The 26218-nt window shown below is 35.7% G+C and overlaps 4 protein-coding genes and 1 pseudogene across 12 annotated transcripts; 2 read left to right on the top strand and 3 right to left on the bottom strand.

Moving 5' to 3' along the window:
• On the bottom strand, positions 166–2757 carry LOC18587482 (macro domain-containing protein VPA0103). Its single transcript, XM_018129543.1, has 7 exons — positions 2641–2757; positions 2394–2459; positions 2092–2194; positions 1914–2009; positions 1741–1815; positions 1200–1269; positions 166–542 (listed from the first exon to the last, which is right to left on the bottom strand). Exons 1-7 carry the CDS (start codon positions 2732–2734, stop codon positions 468–470), a joined length of 579 nt encoding a protein of 192 aa, XP_017985032.1. The 5' UTR covers positions 2735–2757; the 3' UTR covers positions 166–467.
• Positions 3590–6655, top strand: LOC18587481 (annotated as a pseudogene).
• LOC18587480 (macro domain-containing protein VPA0103) lies at positions 6804–9526 on the bottom strand. Of its 5 annotated transcripts, none has more exons than XM_007011264.2 (8): positions 9135–9524; positions 8825–9020; positions 8450–8498; positions 8252–8354; positions 8066–8161; positions 7901–7975; positions 7372–7441; positions 6804–7083 (listed from the first exon to the last, which is right to left on the bottom strand). In XM_007011264.2, the coding sequence occupies exons 1-8, from the start codon at positions 9176–9178 to the stop codon at positions 7009–7011; spliced, it is 708 nt and encodes a 235-aa protein (XP_007011326.2). In that variant the 5' UTR covers positions 9179–9524; the 3' UTR covers positions 6804–7008. The 5 variants fall into 5 exon arrangements, with proteins under 5 accessions (XP_007011326.2, XP_017984118.1, XP_007011327.2 ...); XM_018128629.1 differs by having other exon boundaries at positions 8825–8967; XM_007011265.2 differs by having other exon boundaries at positions 8825–8967; positions 9071–9239.
• Positions 10290–15482, top strand: LOC18587479 (histidinol dehydrogenase, chloroplastic). Of its 4 annotated transcripts, none has more exons than XM_018129519.1 (15): positions 10290–10405; positions 10495–10591; positions 10722–10849; positions 10948–11000; positions 11100–11172; positions 11278–11379; positions 11458–11559; positions 11648–11719; positions 11799–11861; positions 11961–12002; positions 12803–12862; positions 12984–13094; positions 14354–14524; positions 14710–14800; positions 14903–15482. In XM_018129519.1, the coding sequence occupies exons 2-15, from the start codon at positions 10501–10503 to the stop codon at positions 15184–15186; spliced, it is 1443 nt and encodes a 480-aa protein (XP_017985008.1). In that variant the 5' UTR covers positions 10290–10405; positions 10495–10500; the 3' UTR covers positions 15187–15482. The 4 variants fall into 4 exon arrangements, with proteins under 4 accessions (XP_017985008.1, XP_007011325.2, XP_017985009.1 ...); XM_007011263.2 differs by having other exon boundaries at positions 10291–10405; positions 10728–10849; XM_018129520.1 differs by having other exon boundaries at positions 10292–10405; positions 10513–10591; positions 10728–10849.
• On the bottom strand, positions 16176–25840 carry LOC18587478 (tRNA pseudouridine(38/39) synthase). 2 transcript variants are annotated; one of them, XM_007011258.2, is made up of 15 exons: positions 25593–25840; positions 25428–25487; positions 24692–24809; positions 23316–23388; positions 22513–22558; positions 22187–22297; positions 20785–20872; positions 19727–19823; positions 19451–19511; positions 19205–19335; positions 18687–18804; positions 17921–18044; positions 17613–17720; positions 17439–17513; positions 16176–16585 (listed from the first exon to the last, which is right to left on the bottom strand). In XM_007011258.2, the coding sequence occupies exons 1-15, from the start codon at positions 25674–25676 to the stop codon at positions 16542–16544; spliced, it is 1338 nt and encodes a 445-aa protein (XP_007011320.2). In that variant the 5' UTR covers positions 25677–25840; the 3' UTR covers positions 16176–16541. The 2 variants fall into 2 exon arrangements, with proteins under 2 accessions (XP_007011320.2, XP_017985093.1); XM_018129604.1 differs by lacking the exons at positions 16176–16585; positions 17439–17513 and having other exon boundaries at positions 17645–17734.

Raw genomic sequence — 26218 nt, 5'->3', positions numbered from 1 at the left:
GCATTATGCATATTATTGACAAAAGAAACTCCTGAATTTGGTCAAAATGATGAGGAAAATCAAAGAAACTCAATGTTATCGGGGCAGTTTTACCATTATATTGTTATGTTCACTGCTTTCCCATCCACAAACAGGAGAGAGAAGGCAGCAGCAACAGCCAGGGAATTGAGGGCAACAACTCCACAATCCAATGAAATACTTCTGAATACAATGGCAAACAAATATTTGCTCAAACTTAAGACAACATATCTAGACCATTAATACCACACTAGCACGAACATGCATTTTGTCTACAGATAAGCATAGATGCCTCAAATTCATCTAAAGTTCTGGAACCTCACAAACCAAAAATTAAAGCAATCTCTCATAATTGCATACAGGCCTCCAAGTCAATTGAGATACACATCTAAAGTTTTGCAGCCTCAAGCAACAAGGTAGAGCAACGTAATTCTAGCTGCTGTCATGAACTAAGCTTGGAGCAATTCCTTTGCCTTGTTCAACCAAACATTGTAGATTTGATCTGAGAAGAGAACAAAGTGCACCTGCAAACAGCAACTAAGGTGAGTGCCAACCATCTTCTAACAAAATACTGATAGGCATATCAAGTTCTTCTCATCCCTTGAAATCAGGGAACAGGTCTGATAAGGATGGATCTAGTGAAACGAGGAGGAAGAATCTGGCATGAATTGCCATAGAGGGTGGCCATTTGTTACCCTTGGTGATGACAAGAAGGCCATGAGCAGATGATGGTATTTGAGCCAAGAGTCAAACAAGAGTTGGCCTGGTATTTGCACCAAACAACATTATCATCTTGGACAGTTAGACGGGAAGATGGTTAGTTGGGGTTATGTTAATGATGCTCTTTGAAGTTTAAACTCAGATGCTAAACCAGTCAGAAGAATAATATAGGATTATAGATCATGCAAAAGCCTTCAAAGCTCCAATCATCATCAAAAGTAATGCTTTCATAAGTTTCATTTGTTACATGTTTGAGAAAACAATATAGGAAGCCGTAATTGGTATTGGAGACTGCATGTTCTTTGAACTAATCATACTGATACTATATTTAAGCAAAAGCATAATGATAAAATGGTATAAAAATTGGGATTTAAACAAGTGAAATGGAGGAATCAATCAACAGTAGAGAAATACCATGAACTTCAAGATTGTCAATCCGAACAAAAACAAAAGTACATTACCTCTTTAATGTCATCTGCAAATTCTTTGACAGTAGATATAGCAACCGTAGCAGCTTCCTCAAAAGGATATCTGCAAAGTTTTCAGAAAGGAAAAAGTAAAAGATCAACTGGTGTTACTTTTTCTACAAACAATTGAACCTAGCTAATTCAGAATCCATAGTCACATCAAGATTTCATTAACTAGATGGATATAGAATTTTGCAGAAGGGAATGACTCTCCAATAAACTTATCTATGAGTTCATGCACCTTCGAGGGGCCAGAAAGTTATGCAAGTTATCCACATCTCCAATTGAACAGCATTCTTTAATAAACATATCATCACAAAAGGCAAAAACAGATGCAATTCGGCCAAAGTTACCTTAGAATACTCGTCTATTTCCAACAAGAGCTTTGCAATGGAAGTCACAATAGACTAAGCTTTTTGTTCTTGATCATGTATATGCAAAAGTTTCAACTACTTTCTAGGACAAGGGGGGAGAAGAAGAGAGGGGGTTGGGGAACAAGCAGAAAGCACATGGGTGGTTCCTTAGCATTACTTACCCATATACACCACAGGATACTGCAGTAAAAGCAATGTATTTAACATTGTTCTCTTTAGCCACACTCAAGCAGTTCCTGAAACCAATTTGGGAAGAAAAGGAGATCTTGTTTTAGAATGATAAACAAAGCAAACCAATAAAAATGGTGGCAAGAATCATCATATCAATGCATACTTGTATGCACTTGTCAAGGAAGCTTTGGGGTCTTTGTCAGAATCATAGATTGGTCCAACAGTGTGAATCACATGAGATGCAGGCAGTTTGAAACCTCTGCAACACTTTGCAAGGTTAGGATGACAGCAGCAGTAGACTATTGATTCTAAACTCTAATATTAGTTAGGAAGAAACTTACGGGGTAATCCTTGCTTCTCCTGTTGGACAGCGTACTTCAGGTTGAACTTCAGGGACTTTATAGCATGCTTCCAGGAGTTCTGGTCCAGCAGCCTTATGTATGGCTAGTACATATCCATGCATCAGAAACATTGGTCATGACAGGTTCATTTCTTGTATGACACTAAGAAGGTTAAAGAGAAATTAAGAAGAAGAAACTCAGCAAGATCTTGAATTCTTGTATAACATCGGCCTCTCCAATTATTATCAATCGGTTTAAGGTTAGATACCCATACTAAAAGTTCATCACAAGAATATATATACCTCCATCTGCGCCACCACCACCAAGCATTCTCTCATTTGCTGGATTGATCATAGTTGTTGACCCTCATTGTGCAAAAGAAAGCAATTCCCTCATAGTTGCATACATGCCTCCAATCTAATATTACAGATACATATAAACTTGTGCACCCTCAAGTATAAAGGAGCATAATTATAGTCAGTATCATGCACTGAAATAGAGGAATATCAGAGCTCTTACAAAAAAACGTGACATTAGCATTAGGGGAGGCATCAACAAACCCCAGAGTGATGTTACCTTTCTGGATGTTAAGCTCAGTGGTTTCAGACAATGACCATCTTCTCCCCCCAGTTGCTGAACCCATCTTTGAAATCCCAACTACCTTAAAAAGCTGCTGCTGCTGATGATGGTGATGGTGATGGTGATGGTGATAAAGAGAGTTTAAAGATGATTTCTGCTTCAAGATTTTGTACCAGCACAGGTTTGGGTTATACGAGGCAACACTGGCAAAAAGTAGGGAGCAGTTGTCGGGGTGGGGAATCTTGGTTCCACAGGGCAATATCTTTAGTAAATTATAATATATTAAAATGAAAATAGCATCCAAACAGTTAACTCTTAAGTTGGTGCATGATTTTCTGCTCAAAGAATAGGGTTCGAATCCTCTTTCTTCAATCATAAAAATATTATAGAACTAGCTTCTTGGATACCGGCCGCTTGGCCTGTGACATTTTCTGCATTCAATCCAGCAATCTAGCAATATCCTCGTTGTTAAGAGATAGATGTTTACGTGTCATGCATTGCTGCGTCGCGTGTCATCCTTTAACCTGCTGCCCCAACACACATTCATGATTACTATTTGTTTTATTTGGATTATTTCCTACAATCCACTGGCTTTTCATGCTTTCTCTTGGTTCTTGTATGGATGGAAAATAATAAAAAACATGATGTTATGAATAGTGATGACAATCCAATAAACGATGCTATGAATTTTACTATGACATTGTGCCTGCTTTAGAACATCAAAAACATGATAGTGAAACAAAAATGCTCTTGTCCCTCTGTTGGATTAGGTATGTGTCTGGGCCACACATTTGATCGAAAGTCAGAATTATCACATGCTTACTGATGTTTTGTCCTACAAGCTTATGTCAGTTTTCTAACATAAGTAATTGTTTAAAACATCCTTGCACACTGAATATCCATTGTACTTCCAGGAAATATACCGCATCAAACTTCCAGGTCCTCCAACAAAAGTTGGTGAAGGAAAACCTGAAAACCAAAACCATGCCATTATCTTTACCCACGGAGAAGCCTTGCAGACTACAGACATGAGTCAGGTAGCTTTTCTACCTCCATCTCAAGATATAGTCATCAAGGTTCTAGAGTATCTTATAATACTTTTGTTTTTTAGGATAACTATTTTGAAAAGCCCTTAAAATGAGAAATGTTTTGGAAGAGTTCAAACACTACTGTAGCTGGCAATGGAAACCTACAATATTTGGTCTAAAGTTTAGTCTGACCAGTTGTCATTATAAATTTAATTGATCTCGATAAGTTTAACAGATATGCACAAGCAAGTCAAAATGCAGCCATTCTGCAGATTGGCTAAATACTAATGTATGTTTACGCTTTTTAATTTTCTTTTACAGTGTTTCATCACTTGCTTGGTTTATGTCCAATCAAAAGACTAGCTTTGTAACCATCGGCCAAGGCTTATTAGCAAGTCCTTTAAGGTACCCTCAAATTTTCATCTTGAGTAACTGGTAACTTAGGAAATATTGAACAGGGTTGTTGCTGATATGCACATTGAACTGGAGGTTAAATGGTTGCTTGTGCTACTTAGTAACCTACCAAATAATAGTGATAAATGAATAAAATCTATGAAATCTTTCAACACTCCAACTACAGGCAAAAGAATGGAGCCAAGTCAAGCTTCTCTGGTATGATTGTATTTGTTTCTATCATAACGATCATTGTTTCTATGATGATCTTCTCATTGCAGGGTACGATTCCATTACGGCCATCCTGACATATTTGACAGAATCTTGCACATAACAAGGGGTGGCATAAGCAAAGCTTCAAAAACTATCAATTTAAGTGAGGACATATTTGCAGGTACTCTCAGGTAACTAATCAAACAGAACTCTATAAGTTTAATATTGCGGTTAACTAAACAAGTTTTTTTCCAGGGTTCAATTCAACTCTTCGAGGGGGATATGTAACGCATCATGATTATATCCAAGTTGGAAAAGGACATGATGTGGGCATGAATCAAATATCATGTTTTGAGGCAAAAGTTGCAAGTGGAAATGGAGAGCAAACACTTAGTTGTGATGTGTATCGCCTTGGATGTCGATTTGACTTCTATAGAATGCTGTCATTCTACTTCACAACTGTTGGTTTCTATTTTAATAGCATGGTGAGGAAACCAAACTGATTTTCTTTCTTTATAAGGTTTTATGTACTTGAATATGGTGAATAGATAAACTTTAGGTGATCAGATCTTTGCCCTACAACTCTTTGCAATGGAATAAACATGAATTTCCCTGATATCAGCATTACATTGTTTCAGGTTACCAAGCTTACCGTATATTTCTTCCTCTATGGACGTTTGTATCTGGTTGTGAGTGGATTGGAAAGACACATTCTAAACAATTCAATTATAAGTCGGAACAAGTCTCTAGAAGCAGCTTTAATTCCTCAGTCGGTCTTTCAAATGGGCACGCTATTGGTCCTGCCTATGCTTATGGAGATTAGCCTGGAGAAAGGGTTCCGCACTGCTCTGGGTGACTTTATCATCATGCAGCTGCAGCTAGCCTCTGTGTTCTTTACATTTCAGCTTGGAACGAAGGCACATTAGTTTGGGACAACGGTCTTGCATTTCTAAATATCGAGCTGCTGGACGTGGATTTGTTGTTTTTCATGCCAAGTTTGCTGATTACTATGGACTGTACTCACGGAGTCACTTTGTGAAAGGGTTAGAACTCAGCATACTATTGATCTTGTACCAAGTTTATGGGGAATCATATCGCAGCTCAAATATTTATTTGTTATTCACATGCTCAATCTGGTTCCGGGTTGGATCGTGGTTACTTGCTCCCTTTGTCTTTAACCCTTGCAGTTTCGACTGGCAAAAGACAGTGGATGATCGGACAGACTGGAAGCGGTGGATAAGAATTCGTGGAGGTATTGGTATTCGGCCTGAAAAAAGCTGGGAATCATGGTGGGATGGAGAACAAGAGCACCTTAAATACACAAACATACTAGGAAGAGTGCTTGAGATTGTTCTTGCACTTCGCTTCCTTGTCTATCAATATGGGGTTGTCTACCACCTTAATATAGCTCATCACAGTAGGAGTTGGCTGGTATAATATGCTATTTTCACTGATACAAATTTGTTTTTTCTTGCGCTATTGAAGATCAGTTAGGTTGCAAGACCATCCTCTCTCTGATGTTGCTACCATAAGCTTATAACCTATAATATTGCAGGTTTATGGACTCTCTTGGGGTGTTTTGGTAGCATGCTTTTATTGTCAAAGGTATGCAATGAAACTATAGTTAGTTTGTAGCTGGAAAGGGGTGCAAGCATATATGTAAACGTTGTGCTTGAGTTTTTCCATGCAAATATGTTCTTCTGGTAGGAAATAACAGATAAGTAAGATTTTCTTTTCCCCTCTTTCTGTTTTGTTACCAAGACAGATTGATCTGTTTGTTTGCTTCTTGTGATTTCTGTGTTGCTGCAGATTGTATCAGTGGGTAGACAAATACTGAGTATCGCATGTCGGCTGGTATACAGGATGTTCAAAGCATTCGTTTTTTGTGCCTCCTTGGCAATCATGATCGGCTTAATCATAGTATGTGGCCTCACTACATCAGATTTATGGGATGCTGCCCCTGCCTTCTTGCCTACCCGGTGGGCCTTTCTTCTTGTAAGTTTCAAGCTTTCCTAAATTATGGGATCAATGTCATCTTGTCATATCTCTAATAATCTATGGTTGTCATACAATAATGTACTAACTAAAACTTTCCATGTCCTTGTCCTCGAAGATTGGGCAAGCATGTAGGCCTTTGTTGGAGGGGTTAATCTGGAAGCCAGTTAAGGAGATGGCCACAGTGTATTGACTACGTGATGGGATTGCTGCTTTTCATGCCCATAGCCATTTTGTCATGGCTCCCTTCTGTAGCTGAATACCAAACCCGGATCCCCTTCAATCAAGCATTTAGCAGAGGACTCCATATTTCTATTATTCTTGCTGGGAGGAAAGACAAGGCCTCACCTAAATGATTTATCTGCCATCTCTTATTCAATGTTTGTCCTTGTTCAAATGAGAATCACTGTAACGTGTCCTACTTTCACTAAAATGATTAAAAAAGTTAAGGGTAAACGATGTGAGTAGTTGATTAGGATCCTGGAAAACATATCACAGCAACCATTTCAAACACTCCAAAACAGGATCAACTTATATTATGCCTGTAGTTATGCAAAATGGCTTCGATACATCGATAGTTCTTGACCCTCATAATCTGAAAGAAAGCAATTTCCTCATAGTTGCATACATGCCTGCAAGCTAATTCAGATACATATAAACTTGTGCACCCTCAAGTATCAAGGAACTTAATTCTAGTCACTATAATGCACTAAGCCTGGAGCAATTCCTTTGCCTTGTTCAACCAAATATTATAGATGCCATCTGCAAACAGAACAAAGTGCACCTGCAAACAGCAAGTCGAGTGAGTGCCAATCAGAAATTCATCTATTATCTTGGCCATATAGAACTATGGATCATGCAATCAGAAGTTAATTTATTACATATATATGAATAACAATAGAGGATTTGTCCCAAATAAAGGAAGAAGAGAAAACAATATAGGAAGCTCTTCTTTTATGTGTGTATGGGGGCAAAACAAGTAAAGTAATGTACAATGGGATATAAGAATTAAAATAAAGGGAATCAATCAACATTTAAAAGAACTCTTGGATGGCAATATTGAAGCAGATACCTCTTTAATATCATTGGCATATTCTTTGACAGTAGATATGGCAACAGTAGCTGCTTCCTCAAAGGGATATCTGGAAAATTTCAGAAAGGAAAAAAGATATTAAATTTGAAGTGATGAAACATTTTCTACAAACACCCAAGCTAGCATATAAAGAATCCATAATCAGACTAAAGATTCATTGCTTAAATGGTATAGAATTTGACAGAAGATAATGCTCTTCTGTGAACAAGTGACTATAAGATTAAAATATTTCGACTATGAGTTCATGCACCTTCAAAGTCCAGAAAGTTACACCAAATTACCCAGCTCATCTGTGAACAAGTGACTAAAAGATTAAAATATTTTGATTATGAGTTCATGCACCTTCAAAGTCCAGAAAGTTACACCAAATTACCCAACAATCCAACATCACCAATTCAACACCTGTCCTTAACTAAATTGTCATCACAGAAAGCAAAAACAGGTACAGTTCAATGAGTGGGGAAGGGGGGCATGAAGAAAGCCTTTGGTGGTTCCTTAGAGTACTTACCCATATACACCACAAGATATTGAAGGAAATGCAATGTATTTAATGTTGTTCTCTTTAGCCACAGCCAAGCTATTCCTGTAACCAGTTTCAAAAGAGAATAGGCGTTATTGAGAACGATAAAATAAGCTACTAATATGAATGGTGGAAAGGAACAACATAGCATACTTGTATGCACTGCTCAGGGAGGCTTTAGGGTCCTTGTCAGTATCATAAATAGGTCCAACAGTGTGAATCACATGAGATGCAGGCAGTTTAAAACCTCTGCATACATTTTAACGCGTCAATATGCTAATCATGCACAGCATTTGGATGACAACACCAGCAAACACTATCTAATTAGGAAGAACTTACGGGGTAATCCTTGCCTCTCCAGTGGGACAGCAGACATCAGGTCGAACTTCTGGGACCTTATAGCATGCTTCTCGAAGTTCTGGGCCAGCAGCCCTGTGTATGGCTAGTAAAATGCATCAATAATCAGTAAAAGTTCATCCTTGTACGACATTAATAAGTTCAAAATGAGAAAAAAGAGAACTTTCTGAGCAAGAATACCTCCATCTGCGCCACCACCTCCAAGCATTCTCTGGTTTGCTGGATTAACCTGCAAAAGATTATCATCACTAGTATCACTGTGCTCAATTCTATTAATTCAAAATCGGAGTATGTACAAAATAAACCCATGAAGGAAACATAACCATCATTTCAGATTGAAATAAGAAAATCTCTAGGATTGCAAGAAATCCCTCCATTTTGGAATAGCCAATTCAACATTCTATTAATCTATTACCCGAATAGAAAATTCTGCTCCCTAATCCCATAAACAAATATGGTTCAAATATGATAAAATATCAAGAATAAATCATCAACAAATACCAATAGAAAACAAAAAGAACTGAAGATTAAAGGAAAGGGAAGAGAAACACTGACGATAGCATCGGAGGCGCCATCAACAAACCACCGAGTAATATCACCTTTCTTGATTATAAGCTCACTAGTTTCAGACAACTTGAAATGACCATCTTCTCCTCCAGCTGCTGATGCCATCTTCGAAAAGCCAACAACCCCACAACCTGACGGTGAAGTTAAAGAGAGTTTGAAGATGTTTTGGAAAGTACAGTGATTTCTGCTGAAGATTTTGTAAGAAGTGGGATATGGGTACGAGGAAAAACTAACAATTCTAGTACTGGAAGAAGTGGAAGCAGTTGTTAACGTCGGGAAGTGTTGAAATGCTAGTAACCTGATTCCTCTGCCCCCTCTAAACAGCATGGAACTGCTTGACATTTGTTTTTGTTCATTTATCTGGCCGATGCTATAAATTTACCAATGAACAAAATATCAGAAATAGTCAAGGATTTTTGTCTCGAGAACCAATAGAAAATCCTTCGAGCAAATTTCCATTCTAAGATCTCATAACCCAACCCAATTGTTATTGGATTCATGCCCATACAAAGGAATTGGACAAAATCTTAAGCTTGATGGAAATGTTGGGCTGGTTATCTATATCTACAATATCCAATAGCCAGACAAGCTAAGAGGAGGCTGACATGTGCTGCAGAGAAAGTATGGGGTATTGGAATTGACCCTAGTAAGAATATGGATATGCCTTTACTTCAGTTGTGTAAATGGGTACACAACATTATCCGATTTGTTTAAGTAGGATTATGATGTCTTATAAACTGGTTTGGATTATATCGTAGCTTATTTTTTCTTGATTTTCATCATTATATCTCATCATTTTCCTTGTACTTTGATTTTCCTAGCTTGATTTGTTCATTCTTCGCCAATTTCTCAGTTCTTGTTGAGTTAGGGTTTACCTGGTCTTAAGGCTTTTTGAGTTTTTTTATTACAAATTTCGATTCACTATTGAAATTTCATATTCTTGTTGTTTTAATTCATTCTTGAACTCATGGAAGATTCGATTACATCAATTACACCAAAATCTGTGATCTCACCACTGAAGGATTCTCAATCCTTGTATTTTCTTCATCAATCGGACCACCATGGTTTGGTCTCTATAACGCTGAAGCTTACTTCTTCTAATTACTCGACATGGAGTCCATCTTTTACTCTTGCATTGTCAATTCGTAACAAATTAAGGTTTATTTTTTAAAAATATAATAATAAATGTTTAAATTAATAATTATTGAGATAGAGTGTATATTTTAAAAATTAATAAAATTATTTAGAATTTTGATTAAAATTTTAAAAAATAGGGATATTTTACCTTAAAATAATTAAAAGTGACAGGATAAACGACAGGATAGAAAGATTAGATCATTCAAAAGTTTTTTTTTATAATAAAATTATTTAATTTTATAATTAAAATTTTATTCAATTCAGTTTATTTTTAGGATTAAGAGTTTAGGGTTTAATTTATCCTCTCTTTTATGTTTGCCTGCCTTTGGCGGTTGGTACTGCTCTTTTTCTATCTCACATCTCTGTCATGCTGCTCCGCACTGTAGTTTAGTGAACAGCAACTGCTAATCATCCCCATCTGTCACTTGCTGGGTAATCTTATCAACAACTCTTTTTGATCGTAAATTCTTTCCTTTTTTGTTTTAATTTTGATGATATTCAAACATTAATTTGAGTTGAAGGAGGTTATGGATTCTCAGCTTCTACGATTTTGTATCAAACCATTCCACTTTCCTCGTTTTCCTTCATTTGCTTCCCCTAATTTCATCTCTGTTTCAGGTACTTGCTGTTCCTCTTTGCATTTCTCAAATGCCTGCTTTGGTTGTTGATGTGATAGGGTTTTTGAAAATAAATTGATTCTTGTACGCACCAGATTTGGGGAATTAATTTTACGAAACATGTCTGCTAGTTACAGGATTGGCTTGTAAGAAAGTAAGGTGCGCGATGAAGACTTATCAGTTATCGGAGCTAGGTCCTGCTGAGGTGGAGAGCTTGAAGGCTCGTCCTCGCATAGATTTTTCTTCCATATTCGGCATGGTGGGTCTATCTCTGTATCATCTTTTACGCTGTTATGATGCATTTTCTTTATTCAACCCTTGCTAGGTTTTAATGTTCATGTATGGTATGCTTCTCAGGTCCAGCCTATAATTGATGATGTTCGCAGCAGAGGCGATGCTGCAGTTAAAGTGTCAGTGCTGCTTTCATTCTTTGCGTACTTTTTTTTTTCCTGAGCATTTCAGTAATGTGGTTAGGGATGTGGTTGCTTATAAATGCTAGTCATTTGCAGTTATACTGAAAAGTTTGATAAAGTTAATCTACATAAAATTGTTGAAAATGTCTCGGAGCTTCCTTATCCTGAGGTACTCTTTCTGAAAATGTATGTTACTTGAAATCTCATTAAACCTCTAGTTTGTTTATGGTGCTTAGTTTGTGTCCCTTTCTCTTGCTATGCTGCCATGTCTCAGCTTGACCCAACTATTAAAGAGGCTTTTGATGTGGCATACGAAAATATATATGCATTTCATCTTGCCCAAAAGTCATCAGCGAAAAGTGTCGAGACCATGAAAGTAAGTTAATATAAGTGCTTTATTATTGCATCTTATGTTATACGGTAAACAAAGTTAATATCGTAGTGCTCTGCACAGGGTGTTAAATGCAAAAGGGTTGCTCGGAGTATTGGTTCTGTTGGTCTTTATGTACCAGGGGGAACTGCTGTTTTGCCCTCAACTGCTCTAATGCTTTCTATTGTAAGTTGAATTGTATCTCTAGTTCTTTGTCTGTTTAACTATTGATCTAGTTAGATATATTTGACATATGCTTTGTTCCTTACTCCAGCCTGCCAAGATTGCTGGATGTAAAACTGTTGTTCTAGCAACTCCCCCAGGCCAAGATGGCAGCATATGTAAGGTATTTTTTGTTCTTTTTTATATCGAAATAGCATATAAAGAGACTACTTAGTGAGAGCTGATCAGTGTTTCCCCATTAGGAGGTACTGTACTGTGCCAAGAAGGCTGGTGTGACTCACATTCTTAAAGCTGGTGGAGCTCAGGTCTGAAAGCATGAAAGATATGTTTACACATTTTGCATTTTAAACTAGTTACTATTTTGATCAGGTCTTGACTTTTTTTTTTTTGAACTGAAATTTTAGGCCATTTCTGCAATGGCCTGGGGCACAGAATCTTGCCCGAAGGTAATGATTTCTCATCAACTTTTTCTCAGTTATTGAGTTTTAATACTGATAAGTATGTATGGCATTTTTGTTGAAGACTTGAGTAGTGATTTTTCTTATGTTTCCTATCAGTAATTTATTAATCAGAGACAGAATATCTTTTGAGCTTATTGATAGATCAAATTCCTTTATTTTCTTTTTCTATGGTATCTCTAACTTGAGTTTTGTTTATTGTATTTCTGTGTGACTAGTCTATGTTTTTAATGTATTGATGTTGCCAAGTGGCTGGGGAATTGCACAAGTAGCCTTCAGTTAATTATGCTGAGTGATAGTTTAATTAATCCTAAAAAAATGCAAATCTTCATCAAGAGTCATCATGCACAGTGAATATTTCCTTTCACAACTCTGTGTGTGTGTGTGTGTGAATAATAGCATGCTGATGTTAATAACATAGGTAGTTTTGACAATGTTGATTTCAGATTAAAAATGCTGAAATGTTATAACTTTAGACAATTATAATGATGATCAGAAAGCTATGTAACAACTTGTATACTATCACAAAGCTATACAAGATGTTTGTGGTCCAATTATTTACCATTTGAGCATGTTTACCTGACTAAGAGGTGTCCTTTATACCTTATGTCTTAGTAATTCCATAATAGTTGATGAGGTGTTGAAGACTTCAAATATGATTAGTTGTTGAAGGCATGATAAGTCAGACAAGATAGTATATTTTTTTAGGAGAATGATAAGATTTGATTTATCATGGTAGGATATTTTTCAGCTTCTTATTGGTGTTAAAGATTTTGCCTCTATTGCAGGTTGAGAAAATTCTGGGACCTGGAAATCAGTATGTAACTGCTGCCAAAATGATACTTCAAGTAATTTCAGTTTACTTGCTCTTAGAACTTCTACATAAGTTTGATCCAATTAAAGAAAGTTGTAGAAATGCATGCCCCTATAGTTTATTTGATTCTACCTTCTATACCTATATCCTTACAGAATAGTGAGGCCATGATTTCAATTGACATGCCAGCTGGCCCTTCAGAAGTTTTGGTTATTGCCGACAAACATGCCAATCCTGTACATATAGCTGCAGATTTGCTATCCCAGGTTTGCATCTGCTTTGTCTTTAGTTCCAATTAGCTACTTTTTTACTAATCTTATGTTAAGGTGTTTGCGTCATTTGTCTTTACTATATTGGCGGGTGGTCAAATTACTGATTTCAAGTTTTTTGCTGCTTCATGACATACTACATCCAGACAGCAAAGCCTTTGTAATTTACATGATTCCCTAAGCAAAGTGAGATTTCTCTATGGATTAATAAGTTTCTCTTTTAGTGTTTATCATGAACTTGTTAGCTGTATGCCGACTTACTTTCTGGAAAGTGAGATGCTAGAACAACACAAGTGCTAAGTCAATTTGGGAATATGATCTTTATAGCGTGGTTAGTGCTATTAATATTTGCCTTTTGGCCTGTATATCAATATCTATAGTGAAAGAAAATTTTTTCTCTTCGTATTAAGGAAATAAGAGTTAATTATATGAACTGTAATAAGGCCAATTGAAACCAAAAGATTATATTAGGTTGACTAAGCCAGAGTTTATTTAGCCTTTAGTCAAGAAATTGGATCCTGCTAGCTAGTTATAATCTACTATTTCCTAGTCAAGTATCAGTCAAGAATTTTCTTTCCTCAAGGGGAGCTACAGTGCAAGATCATCTATGGTCTATGCTGCTAGGACTTGGGAGAGTGTTGAATAGAATGTTTTTGACATTGGTGTTTCAATTTTTTAAAGGTTCTTGTTATATTTGGAGGATCGAGCCCCCATACCCTTGTCTGACACAGGTACTGTAGGAAAATGAAGAATCAGAGCAACATAGTCTATGGCTTTCCTTGCTGTAATTTTCAGTGACCTTCCAACTCTGCATGTCTCTTTTTTATAATCCCTTTTTTCCTACTTTTCGTTCAATTTTCTCGAGATTTAGTTTTCATTATGAAACCAAAAGCTTGTGAAATGAGTATTCAATCCCTCATCTTGTGACACCTGTGTGAGATGCTTCTTTTGTTCCATTGTTAGAATATAATATATGCATTGGAGAATAAAGCATATTCGTGATATTAACTTACTGCTTTCATGTCTCCAAGGGATGTGTTACTGGTTAAACTTGGAATTTTAAGTTCGCAACCATCAATTTTGAACCTTGGGAATGGAGGGTAGGGATTTGGGGAATGGAACGGGGATGTCTTCCTTTCTACAGCCCAAGGTCCAGTTTGCCTTCATCTGTACAAAAACATAAAAAATAAATAAAAAGATAAAATCCTGCTTTTATTGGACCTGATGTTCACAGTGATAAAATTTGCTATTTTCAGGCTGAGCATGGCCCTGATAGCCAGGTTGTTCTTGTAATAGCTGGTGATGGTGTGGGTCTTAAAGCTATTGAGGAGGAAATTAGTAAACAGTGCCAAAGCCTTCCAAGGGGAGAATTTGCTTCAAAAGCATTGAGCTATAGTTTCACTGTATTTGCTTGTGATATTGTTGAGGTTCGTTTCCATTTTCCTGTCTTGTGGTTTGTAGCTCAAACAAATCCATCTTTGGTCCAACTTGTTTGCAATAACTTTAGATGGTGAATATTTATCAAGGGTTTGATAACAAGCCTTTACTGCCAGAAGTTCAACTATTTTGGGTATTCTGTTTAATGGAATTTATTATGATCATTGTCTTTTAGGCAATTTCCTTCTCAAATTTATATGCACCAGAGCACCTGATCATGAATGTGAAGGATGCAGAAAAATGGGAGGGTTTTGTTGAGAATGCCGGTATTTTTCTAAGCTGCGACTTTTGGTTCTTTCTGGTGCCAAATAAGATTTGGTGAGCCTGATGGCTGGTGTTCATAGATCGCTTTCCCTGTGTTCCTGCAGGTTCTGTGTTCCTAGGGCAGTGGACGCCAGAGAGTGTGGGTGACTATGCAAGTGGGACAAACCATGTTCTTCCAACATATGGCTATGCAAGGATGTATGGTGGGGTGTCTCTTGATTCTTTCCTCAAGTACATGACGGTACAATCTCTGACAGAGGAAGGCCTAAGTAACCTTGGCCCACATGTTGCCACCATGGCTGAAGTTGAGGGGCTGGATGCTCACAAACGAGCTGTGACTCTCAGACTTGAAGATATCGAGGCCAGGCATGCCTCTGGCGTGAGATGATGTATGTCAAACAGACGAGGTGCTGTTTGAACAAATATTTGCTCATGTTCCAGATTCTGATTGTTGTACTGTAATATATACATATCCCTGTAGCATTGCCATGCAATGCAGGTGGTTTAGAGACGTGGGCTTAGTTTGATGTGCCTTTTGATTGGATGATGATATAGCAAAGAAACCCATAAACACCATTTTTGTGTCAGCTTTGAACTGGATTATGGAGCAAAACAATAAAGGTGTTTAGGCCATTTTGATACTTGAGGGAGAATATTGCTGGTGAAGTTTCACATATTGCATTATATTGAAACTCAATATGTTCCACCTGGCCATTGCTTCGGGATTTGAATATTGTTAGTTTACGACATGATAAATGAAAGGGAGCAAGTAGAAGAGTAAGAGATGGATCAAAGAGCATATTATGTAAGGAAGATGCACATTGCATGCACTCCAAAATTATGTCCTTAACCCTTCTGAAAGATTAATGACCCAACTGGCAACAAATTGAAGTCCCACTTCTCTGTTGCGCTAGATTAATGACCCAATTGTTGACTACAAATAAGTTGAAGATAATAATACCTTGACTACTTAAGTTTTGTCTATAATGTCACGAGATCTATTAATATGCAAAATAAACATTTCATCTCAAATATATAAATGACGTTAACGATGTCTAACAGCAAACGTGAAATATCTAAATTACTCGTGTATAAATTGAGCTGCGCCCTTTCTCTCTTCTCTTCACCGATCGGTTAAGATTATTTTAACCTTCCGCTCCGATTAAAACATTCATCCTACAACAAAATAATCTTAAACCAAACTCTTTTTTCGAACCCTTCAAACCTCGACTCAAATTGAGAGTGAAGGATTAGGGTTCATCGGTCATCAACTAATGGTCAGTATTGCGGTGTTTTGATGCTATCACTGAATCTATTACATGGCACTATTCTTTTAATTGATTGCATAGAAAAAAGGTACTCAACCAGAGAGAGAGGTAGAACCAAAGGAAGGCTTCTTTGATTCAATTTAAATGATCTAATCAGGCCAATTTCATCCAAATGACATGATGGAAAGGTCTCGTATTGGAGTAACTTGGCCATCTACTATTTGTGCTTAGTCCAATGTACCCAACAAGACAAAAGAAGTAGTAAAAGCAATGTACTAGTGAATGCCATATGGAAGACACTTTTCCCTGAGCTTATAAGGATCAAAATTCACCATGTTTAAAACTACATATTCCCTGACATAACTCACAAGTACAAACAACTCAAAACAATAAATTCATAATACAACATAACAGGTTAACTGAGTTAAAAAGTAAACATTGTAGGGCCTCAACTCCACCATAATGTTTTCCAGGTTCATCTTCTTGAATTCAGTTTCGCACATCTTTCCTCATATGATGCTGGGAGTAACAAGTACGGTATAAGAGGAAAAACAAAGGGTAATAAGTTAGGTTTACACCATGTCGAATTGGCGGAAGTTGAAGAAAAACAAACAGAATGCATGCTGCCTTCTACACAGAGAAAATAAGAAAACCTACAGTCTTACAGATACTATGGTAGAAAACCTACAGATCAAGACTACCATAAATCTCTTGAAAACGTGTGGGAGTTATCAGTTGCTCATAGAAAGCTTATGCCAAGGTTAAATGCATTTCACAATTAGACAAACAGGAAAATAGTTTTCTAGGTTAATATTCTGGAATTTGTCGCAACACCTCTACCATAAAAAAAAAAAAAACCGCCTCAGACAATTAAGCTATCAAGATTTTATATGCTAAATCTCATTTCAAAACTGACCATTAAGCATCTATCTGCAAATGTCAGCAAAGGTTAAGGGCAAATTCAAAGTACAAGAGGGCCGCCCTGCACCTTGAAACAAGGGACATGCTAATTACGGTTATAGGGACTCGTACTCAGAAGCATGCATTTGTTCTTAAACAGACATTTCCTTAATGACTAACAAGTATGCTACAGGGCTGATTGGCAATGAAGTAACCATGATGGTCAGTATTCCGATGAAGCCATTTTCATCATGGAAAACACAAAAATATGAGGTCTGATCTGAACTGTCTTATCTACAAGCAAACCTTTGAATATTCCTACACAACCTTATCTCTTTTGTGGCGATAAATGAATGACACCTATTCAAACATCCACGTGAATATGAAAAACGGCAAGGTAACTTATCTTCTATCAATGATATGTATTTAGAGCCTGTGATTTAGTGAATGCTCAAAGTGTAGCGGTACTTACGCTCTGTTGGCCGTGACAAGAGAGGAACATGGGAAGCCACCTTCTTGATTGTTCCCTCATTCAATAAGCTCTTGCCTGAAAAAGTCAAAGTTCTTTAAGCAATACAGATCAACACAGATAAACAAAAAAGTAAGACTTTGACAGAAATATATGGTAGAAACTTGGTTTCTGCACCATTTGCTAAAGGCAAGCAGCTTAGAAGAGCCTCATGAAAAATTGCAGATTGAAGCTGGTACGCTTGACATTCATTTTCCAAATGTATACATAGTGCTTGCCCAGAATCTACACATAAAACACTGGATAATTCAAATATTTCAAGTGTAAATGGTTGTTGACTTGGCAAATGTGAGTGATATATGGATGCAAATTGCAAGCTTTTTTTTTTTTCCTTTTTCTGATCAGAGCAAATTGTAGCATAAAAAACAGTATCCCATATGCGGAATAAGTCAAAGATATGAGGTGAACTTTTGTGTATCACGTACCTGATGAACAAATAAAATTGACATCTTCAAAATCACAGGATTGAAGGACCAATGGTATCTCTGGAGCCATGGCATATTGAGGTTTTCTTGGTGTCTTCTCAGTGTCCAGTAATGCATCTATCACCTACACATAATTGACCAATTGATCACTTGATGTGAATGTAGTTCATACCACAGAATAAAGATGCGTGCATAACACTCTAGAAAGAGGTAAAAATATTTAAGCATCTTATAATCAAGTTACCATGTTGAAGGTCCACTGTAGCTCAATTAAGAAAAAAAAAAAAAGTTACCATGTTGAAGATCATTTTAAAGCTGTATCCCATGCTTACAAGAAGATCCTAGGAAATTCTTTCCATATCCATCACTTATGCGTAGAATTCTAACTCAATGTGGTTGTGCCCATTTCTATTCTTGATTTAGGAGTAGTTATAAAGAGTTAGAGAAAAGCAAACACTAAGCATGAAAATCTGGGATTAAAGGGTCTACCAGAATGCTCTTCTACATCAAGTAAATTCATCACCATGAATGAATTACAGGTTTATGCCAAAATTCACACAACAGGCCTGCCTTTGAAATTGAGGTAAAAAGATGCCACAATTAACTTTTGAATTGGCCATTATGTATCATGCCAGTCAATGTCAGGAAAAGGAACCAGTTTGAATGAACAATATTTAGTTCTGGTGTCGGTTGAATTTCACCTCTAACCTAGCAAGATAAATTAACAACTGAAAACGAAGAGGTAATGAGAACAGCTGTCACGCACAGCAATTGATTCAACACCTTGGCCGATCATAAATAGTACAGCAACCATGCACCGCACTTGATGCCATAGGAAGGCACTACCTTTAACTTTGATCACACAAAGCTGATTGCCTTCAAACCTGCAAGTAACAATAGAAGATTATCCACTTTTCTACAAATTCTAACTAGGCAGATCATATAAGTAACTTTTTGTTGATCCATTAACATTATCCAACCAAAATTGGCAACAATAGAGGATTAAATGTGCAATATGCACTACAGAAAAGTTGTGGAATTCCTGTCAGCCATAAATTAGAAATAATACAAGCATAAGTTCACAGGCTAATTTTGATGACATTTAAGAAAAATAAATAAGAACCAGGACTATGCATACCAAAGAACTACCATATCTTAACATGAAAATATAAATTTATGTATTAATTTTATAGCATCATGAGAATGCATCATCCAAAACAAAAATCTGGTGCACATATATAAACTTACTTGCATCAACCAGGACAGAGAGATAATAGAAATTACCTCATATTAGAAGAAGAAATTTCAAACAATGTAACACGCCGCCTGTAGTTGTGTACATTTGCTGCATCCATCTTACAAAAATTTCTGAAATCATGTTCTCCTATAAATTTCTTTCCTGCATTCTCCATATCCTGGAAATAAATAAAAAAATATTACATTATTATGACACTCGTATTTCTGATGAGAACCCATAAAGTAGTTCGACAGATGGTCAGAACTCAGAATACGTGTAAAAAGATTGCTTACTGGGAGATTCAAATTTCCTCTCCAAAAGAAGTATGTATATTCTCTAGCCAAACAACTAAACCTGCACTTACAGACAATATGCAATCATCTTAATCCATAAGATAACTAATATAATAAGTTTGAAAAGTAAATTTCCAAGATAACACTTAGGCAATGATTCTGGCTACTGTGAATCCATTAAGGATGAATTAGGTTTAAATATCCTCTGTAAAATAAAACCACACAGCCATCCTCAAAATCTAAAAATGAAATAAACTTTTTAAAATGTAGAAAGACCTTGCATTGAAATCAATTGAAACAGGACTCCATCCTAAAATTCGAATATCGTTTGGAAGGACTCGGTTCAGTACTCTCACATAATCAATTTCTCCTTCTGATAAAGATTCAGAAAAAAAATAAATAAATGGAGGCATAAGTTAAGATCAAAGATACATTTTTTTGCTTTTTAACTTCACTGTCAATGTATTCACGTAATTTTTTAAAGAAGCATTTAAATAATGCATTGCATTTTACTTTATATTAAATTGATTTTTCTCACAGAAACTAAGCTCACATGCCTCCCGACTTTGAAGTTTGGAACAAGTTCCAGTAAGACGGGGCAAAGATCTTATGCGGTATCCAGATTAGGCAATAATTCACCAATACGGAATACTGATGTGATGGTCATGACAAACAGAAAGCAATGAATTATTTAAACCTTAATTAGTTCTAATCTTGATCTGAAATTTTATTTTCCTTAAACTTTTGAGTTCTGTACTAGTTTGCCTTATTATGCATGTGCATTGTGCCCTACTTTGCCCTTTCATACATGAATAAGTCACTGGAATTGCTCAGGCGTTTAACTTGACAGCACAAGAGAGAACATTAAAGGCATGCAAGGTACGTGAACAATTATGGTATCAGAGTTTTATTACTCCACAACTTAGCCCTTTAATTGACCTAAAACAATTTACATACAAGTATTTTATTCCACCTCAGCACAACTTTGTCCCACATATTTGGTTCCAGTTTCTCCAATGGTATAATCAGTTCACTAATGAACAACTAAGTGAGACTAATTAAGACATTTCATAACAAACTGTAGTAAACTCAAAGCTCCTTAAACAGTTTGCTTTACCCTCAAACCAAAATTGACCATCCTTAAATTCTATTTGTTGATAGTCTTTATTAGTTAAAATTTAAGTGCTTTCATGTTCAATTGCAATAGGACCTAGAAAATGACAGAATGCAGGGATTTGGAACAAGAAAAGCCATGAATCACCAACATCAGATGATATCTAAAGATGAAGCTTTTGCTCTAAGTTAGAGTCATCAGGACAGAATAACTGGCTGACCAGTTCGAGTCCCTGAAATTAATTCTCCTGAAGTTTGATCGTTTGCATCAGCTTCTTTGAGGTTTGACCTTAAATATAATGCAATCACCTGCATCAAACATTTTCCGTATTCTTAACATTCAACTATATAGGTAAACCGTGGTTCAAAATTACAGTTAGATAACACAGGTATAGAGCAGCAAAAACCAGATGCAAGTGTAAACATTAAACATGGAAATAATGCGCAAATTATTCTAATTTTTCTCCAATTTGTGAATGAATAGGGCAGATATATAATTCCAAGAAAGCTAGGCACATCATGTTAAATTGATAATGAGATTTCATACAGTGATGAAAATGCTTCGAGGATTACAATGCTTGACTATTTGATAGAAAGAGTAAAAAGATGCAAATGTTACCTATCAGAGGTGCTACTACCTTGTTTGGTCTATTAATTTGCCCCACAGAATAGATTGCTTGTTCTTCTTATATTATTACTATTTATGCATCACCGTATGTCCTATCATTGGAGAGAAGTGCACCATGTGATAGAAAAGCACTAGTTTTCTTTAACAAAACCAATGTCAATTCACTCTGGTAAAGAACCAATGCTACAAGGATGGTGATTTAGCAAAATAACATAGGGCGATTACACAATACCTTCAGGCTACAGGTATCCAGAAGCGAAACAAAAAAAAATGCATAGAATCAATATTACAATTACATATTGTCGAAAAACCAGGTTTAATCAAGGGAAGCTGGAAAAGTTATCAATATCAAATAACGAAACTATAAATAGGTAAATTTCTTTTCTGGCAGGTCAGCACATACTTCTATCAAGGTAGGCCTTGCACATTGGCCTTTTTCATCTTATCAAAAGGGCTAACAACTACTTGGCAAAGGCTTCATTGTGACATTTACACATTTTCAAGCAGTAGTACCAAAATTGCCAGTAAGTTTAAAAGCGATTATTCAAGCAAACCTTATTGTCAAAACATGTAAGATCACAGTATCTCGTAAAACAACAAACTAAATATTTCTGAAAATTTAAATGTGGTTCAGAAGTTCTATAAGTTAGAAATTTCATCTTCTCGTACAAATAACTTTCATATTTTAGAAAGCTTCAAAAAAACATATAAAAGGAAAAGTCCATTTCAGTTCTATGTAATTCAATATAAACTACACTCAAATGAAACAGTATATTACATAAAGCGTCCACTTAATCCCAACACCAAAGACATCTTGTTAATTTATAGGTTTTACAGAAACAAAAAGTCATATATTGAAAAAGAGGGACATGTCTTGCCAAATGTCAAAACTATCAGTGACAGCTACCCAGATACTTGCAGATTTCTCCAATTTGTGAAAGGTCAAAACTATCAAGGGAATATTTTAAAAGAGGTTCTTCTAGTGATCAACTTACTTGGCCAACAGCGGAGACTCCCTTATCTGTTCTGCCACATCTTGAGTAGAGTGATTCCTTCTTGTCACCAACTAAAAGCCTTGTTTTCTCAAGAGCTTTGAAAATTTCAGACTGCATGGGCACTAGAATTATAAAAATATTCAAGAATGAAACTAATTGTATCATCCAACAAAAATAATTGTATAAGTTCATATCTGATACTAGTTCAAGTATATACTAAGTTAATTCCTGTTTTTTCTCAAAAAGAAATTGTTTAAAGATTCAAACAGGTCTTGCACTTGTCATTCCCCAGCAGTTAATTTCTAAGAGATATTTAAGCACCATACCTCAACAGTAGGATCCATTTGTGCTTCTGAAGCAAAACCATAAAACCTGTCATATAGCACATGAAATCGTAAGGCTTTCCTTGTCTTCTACTGTCATTACAATTTACAAATTTTAATTTCTTTTTAAAAAACCAAATATTATAAATTTTACAATCAAATAATAAATGGGAAATGAAGTAAATAAACGCATAGCATTAGCAATGGACCAGACTTTTAAGGAAAGAAAAGAGAGACCCTACTAAAGCAATGAATAAGTGTCACTTATCTACCAAGACCATGCATCAGTAAGGCTTAATACTGTGATCATCTGAAATTAACTTGTGGTTGGTATTAAATAAGCATCTTACAATATAAACTAAGTAATAAAACCCAATGCCATGTTGATACTAGAAGACACTCATTCCAAGATTCAACGTCTTAATCTTTTCAAAATGCCAGCGAGTGATCGACACAAGTGGCAGTATTTACTAGAGGAAATACACACTAAAGGGGATCCACCCTAGTCTACATGTTGTTACTTTTCCAGAAGCAACTATACCCTAGCCAGAGGGAAAAGCAGAAGATCATTGATGTAGTCAACCCCATCTGGCCGGAATGATGGTTGAACCAAGTTACATGAAATTGAACTAAGACACTATTAAAACTAGGTCTTCCACCATGAATATTCAGTTGCTATTCTCTGTTCTCCTTTCCTTCCCCTTTGATTTATTAATGCATCAGAGAAATTTGTAACTGAAGAGGAATTTATGCTATTGACGCCAAGAAACATAGATATCACAAGGGATTATGGTTACATTGCATACCTCTTACCAAAATACATGACTTTTAGAGCAACATATCTCTTGGAATGGTGAGTCATGATTTCCAAATTATAACCTGTTTAAAAAGATAGATGATGAAATTTGATGCATAAGAATATGTCTGATGACAATGTCATACGTCTGGAGAGAATACACAAGACTAAGCAAATTACAATTGCTTGATCAACAAAACTGCTTTACTAAGATCATGTCATAATACACTTCAGATTTATAATGGCCAATATTACTGACTTTCACTCTCTCTTTCCCGTGAGTTCATAATGCAACTGAGTTGAAGGTAAGTGACTAGTGCTCTCTGAAAGATTAGCTATGCAGCATTTTCATGAAATACAATATGCTAATGCAACAGATCTCGAATCTCATATCTCAGCAACCAAATGATGATCATTGGTGAGCAAAAGTATATGAACTATGGCACATTTTTGTAATAATCACACATAGATATGTGAATATAAGATCTCAGATATGCAAATTTTGATTTGTTTCATCCTGTGCATATTCCAAACTTCCAACTGCTGCTTAATTTCAGAAGCAGTATATGAAACTTGAAACAGGTAGAATACAACAACCATAGAACCAAAAGAATGCAATGAAGAAGGAGAGACCAACAAGATTAGTTCGGTTTAGGTTAGCTATTTAAAAAAAAAAAAAAACCAACAAGATTAGTTCAAAGGGCTAAATTGCATTAAAATTAGTATCAGAAATCATGAAAATTGACCAGATGCTGCAGGTACAAAGAGGAGATTGTGCCTTGTCATCCATCTGCAGGCTACTTGGTTCAAAGGGGATTATTTATTTTGTGTGATCTTTGGTTTATTTATTTAGTAAAACCCTCTTCATTTTCTTTAATATTTTTCATTAACAATGCATCAACTGATTGGCGGAAATTTAGATATAGACTCCATCCTTTTCTGTTATATCATACTTCGTATATCAGCACACTGAACTTGACAACTTCTGCAGCGCCACATATGGAGTGTATTCATTAAGCAATTTGAGAAAGGGTTGAAGCTGCCAACTAACTTCATTAATAAACTAGTTATCAGGTTTTACTTTTATCAAGAATCTAACGTTAAATCTTACATTCACCAGGAATAAAGGTATGTATGATAGAGGACGGCTATTGGACCACAAAGAAAGTTTATTATTAAAAGCCCACTATTTTTCTTTTTGAGATTTTATACAAATTTAGCAACGTTTCTGTTACATGAAAGCAGCAAAATTTGAAATAAAAGTAGAAACTTTAAACACAAAGATGAGGTGTTTACTCATATCACAGTGAGCAATCCATAGAGCAATTTCCCCCAGTGTCAACAACTCAAATGATATTTAAGATCAGTCTAGACTAGGAAAGAAACCTGGAATTCTTTCTGATGCTTTCTTTTTTCTGGTCTTATCATCTCCATTGTTTTTTCTCTGACTTGCCACACTCGAATTGAAACATTTTACATCAGAACCGTTATGCATCTTCTCTGTCTGCATCATACCGATATTTTAGTCTCATAGGTAACTGACTATGAGTATTATCACAAAAAAAAAAAGCCTCTCCCCCCACTTTTGATCAACTGAAAATTATGAAATGCACCCAACAAGGGCAATGGAAATAAAAAAACCAAATAAGACCCACAACTAATGCCACACTCCCCAATGCCTAGGAAGTTTTTACAAGCACAATAAAGACTACTTAATTGTAAATTAAGGTTTCATCTTAGTTCTTACCTTTACTTTTATTACTTGTTTTTTTATTCCCAAAAGCCAAAAAAAATGTCTTTAGTTAAAAAAAGCAAATAATATTTTTAAAAAATTTAACTTTCCTGGACAACAAAATTCATGATTTCACCTTTTAAAGTAACAAGTATGTTGTGAATTACTATTTCAATATACCCAATTTTCTCATTTTACTGACTAAAGAAAAATAAGTAGCAAAAGTAACTACCAAACAGAGCCTAAAGAAAAAAAAACTAACAAATGTTGCAAATATGCCATTTCTTTTGCTAATTCTTCAACACAAACAATGGCCCAAAAAAATAAATCACAAAATTAAAATTAATAATAAAACAAAAAGATAGATAGAAATTCAATTCGCTTACAAACCTTATGGCAACAACATTTGGAGAGTTGAGCTGATAGCTTTGCATTCTCAGCCTCTAATTCCTGATTCATAAATTACAAAAAAAAAAAAAAGAGAAAAGTGAATAAAATAATAAAAAAATTAATGAAAAGAAAACGACATTAAGAAATAGGCAAAGCAAGGAGCACCTCGACTCTATTCTGGAGAGACTGTAGCTGCGATTGCATCATCGCAACGACATCTCCAGCGATCTCTCTTACTTCGTTTGACATGCTCGATTCTTCTGTCTTTCTAAAGGTAACACTCAAATCACCGGCGAATCGTTATCGGAAAATTTGACCGCTGTTTGGCTCTCTCTCTCTTTCTCTCTCGACACTGGGGTTTTGTTCCATGTGAGTTCCAACAGCTTCCAAAACTACGTCGTTTTATCCCTTGATTGTTAAGAAAATTATTGTTTGATATAAAATTGCTGAGAAGATAATTCTATAACATTTAATTTATCAATATTTTATTAAAAATTAATTTTATTAGGCAAGAGAAAGTGATACCTGTAATTATATTCCTTCAATTAAATTTTTTATAATTGTTGTTCATAAATCTATTGCCAAACACGGTCTTAATTTTGTAATTTACCTATTTTATATTTATTATTGTGACATTAAGTGGTTTTTAGATAATTTTGTCAACATAAATATAAAAATAAATATTTGAAACTTGTCATTTTTTTTTTAAAAAAAATGCCCAAACCCATAAATCCCAAAGTATTTTTCGTTGCAAAACTGATGTTAACATTTATCTTTTTACCTTGTAAATA

This window comes from Theobroma cacao, chromosome 10 (genome assembly GCF_000208745.1).
Source record: "Theobroma cacao cultivar B97-61/B2 chromosome 10, Criollo_cocoa_genome_V2, whole genome shotgun sequence".
Lineage (NCBI taxonomy): Eukaryota > Viridiplantae > Streptophyta > Magnoliopsida > Malvales > Malvaceae > Theobroma > Theobroma cacao.
This window is presented reverse-complemented; position numbering and strand designations above follow the sequence as displayed.

Bases quoted from the DNA above. Each gene is read 5' to 3' on its own strand.
- LOC18587482 (XM_018129543.1), bottom strand. From the start codon at position 2,734: ATGGGTTCAGCAACTGGGGGGAGAAGATGGTCATTGTCTGAAACCACT. The intron at 1,816-1,913 runs GTATGCATTGAT...AATTGGTTTCAG, and splicing joins TCCTTGACAAGTGCATACAA to GAACTGCTTGAGTGTGGCTA. The intron at 1,270-1,740 runs GTAAGTAATGCT...AAAACTTTGCAG, and splicing joins GTATCCTGTGGTGTATATGG to ATATCCTTTTGAGGAAGCTG.
- LOC18587480 (XM_018128628.1), bottom strand. From the start codon at position 9,178: ATGTCAAGCAGTTCCATGCTGTTTAGAGGGGGCAGAGGAATCAGGTTA. The intron at 8,355-8,449 runs GTATTCTTGCTC...GCATTTTACTAG, and splicing joins AGGTGGTGGCGCAGATGGAG to CCATACACAGGGCTGCTGGC. The intron at 7,442-7,900 runs GTAAGTACTCTA...GAAATTTTCCAG, and splicing joins ATATCTTGTGGTGTATATGG to ATATCCCTTTGAGGAAGCAG.
- LOC18587479 (XM_018129519.1), top strand. From the start codon at position 10,501: ATGGATTCTCAGCTTCTACGATTTTGTATCAAACCATTCCACTTTCCT. The intron at 11,720-11,798 runs GTATTTTTTGTT...TTTCCCCATTAG, and splicing joins AAGATGGCAGCATATGTAAG to GAGGTACTGTACTGTGCCAA. The intron at 14,525-14,709 runs GTTCGTTTCCAT...ATTGTCTTTTAG, and splicing joins TTGCTTGTGATATTGTTGAG to GCAATTTCCTTCTCAAATTT.
- LOC18587478 (XM_007011258.2), bottom strand. From the start codon at position 25,676: ATGTCAAACGAAGTAAGAGAGATCGCTGGAGATGTCGTTGCGATGATG. The intron at 22,298-22,512 runs GTATGGTGCTTA...GTGCCCATGCAG, and splicing joins AAATGGATCCTACTGTTGAG to TCTGAAATTTTCAAAGCTCT. The intron at 17,721-17,920 runs GTACGTGATACA...TTTTATGTGTAG, and splicing joins CAATTTTATTTGTTCATCAG to ATTCTGGGCAAGCACTATGT.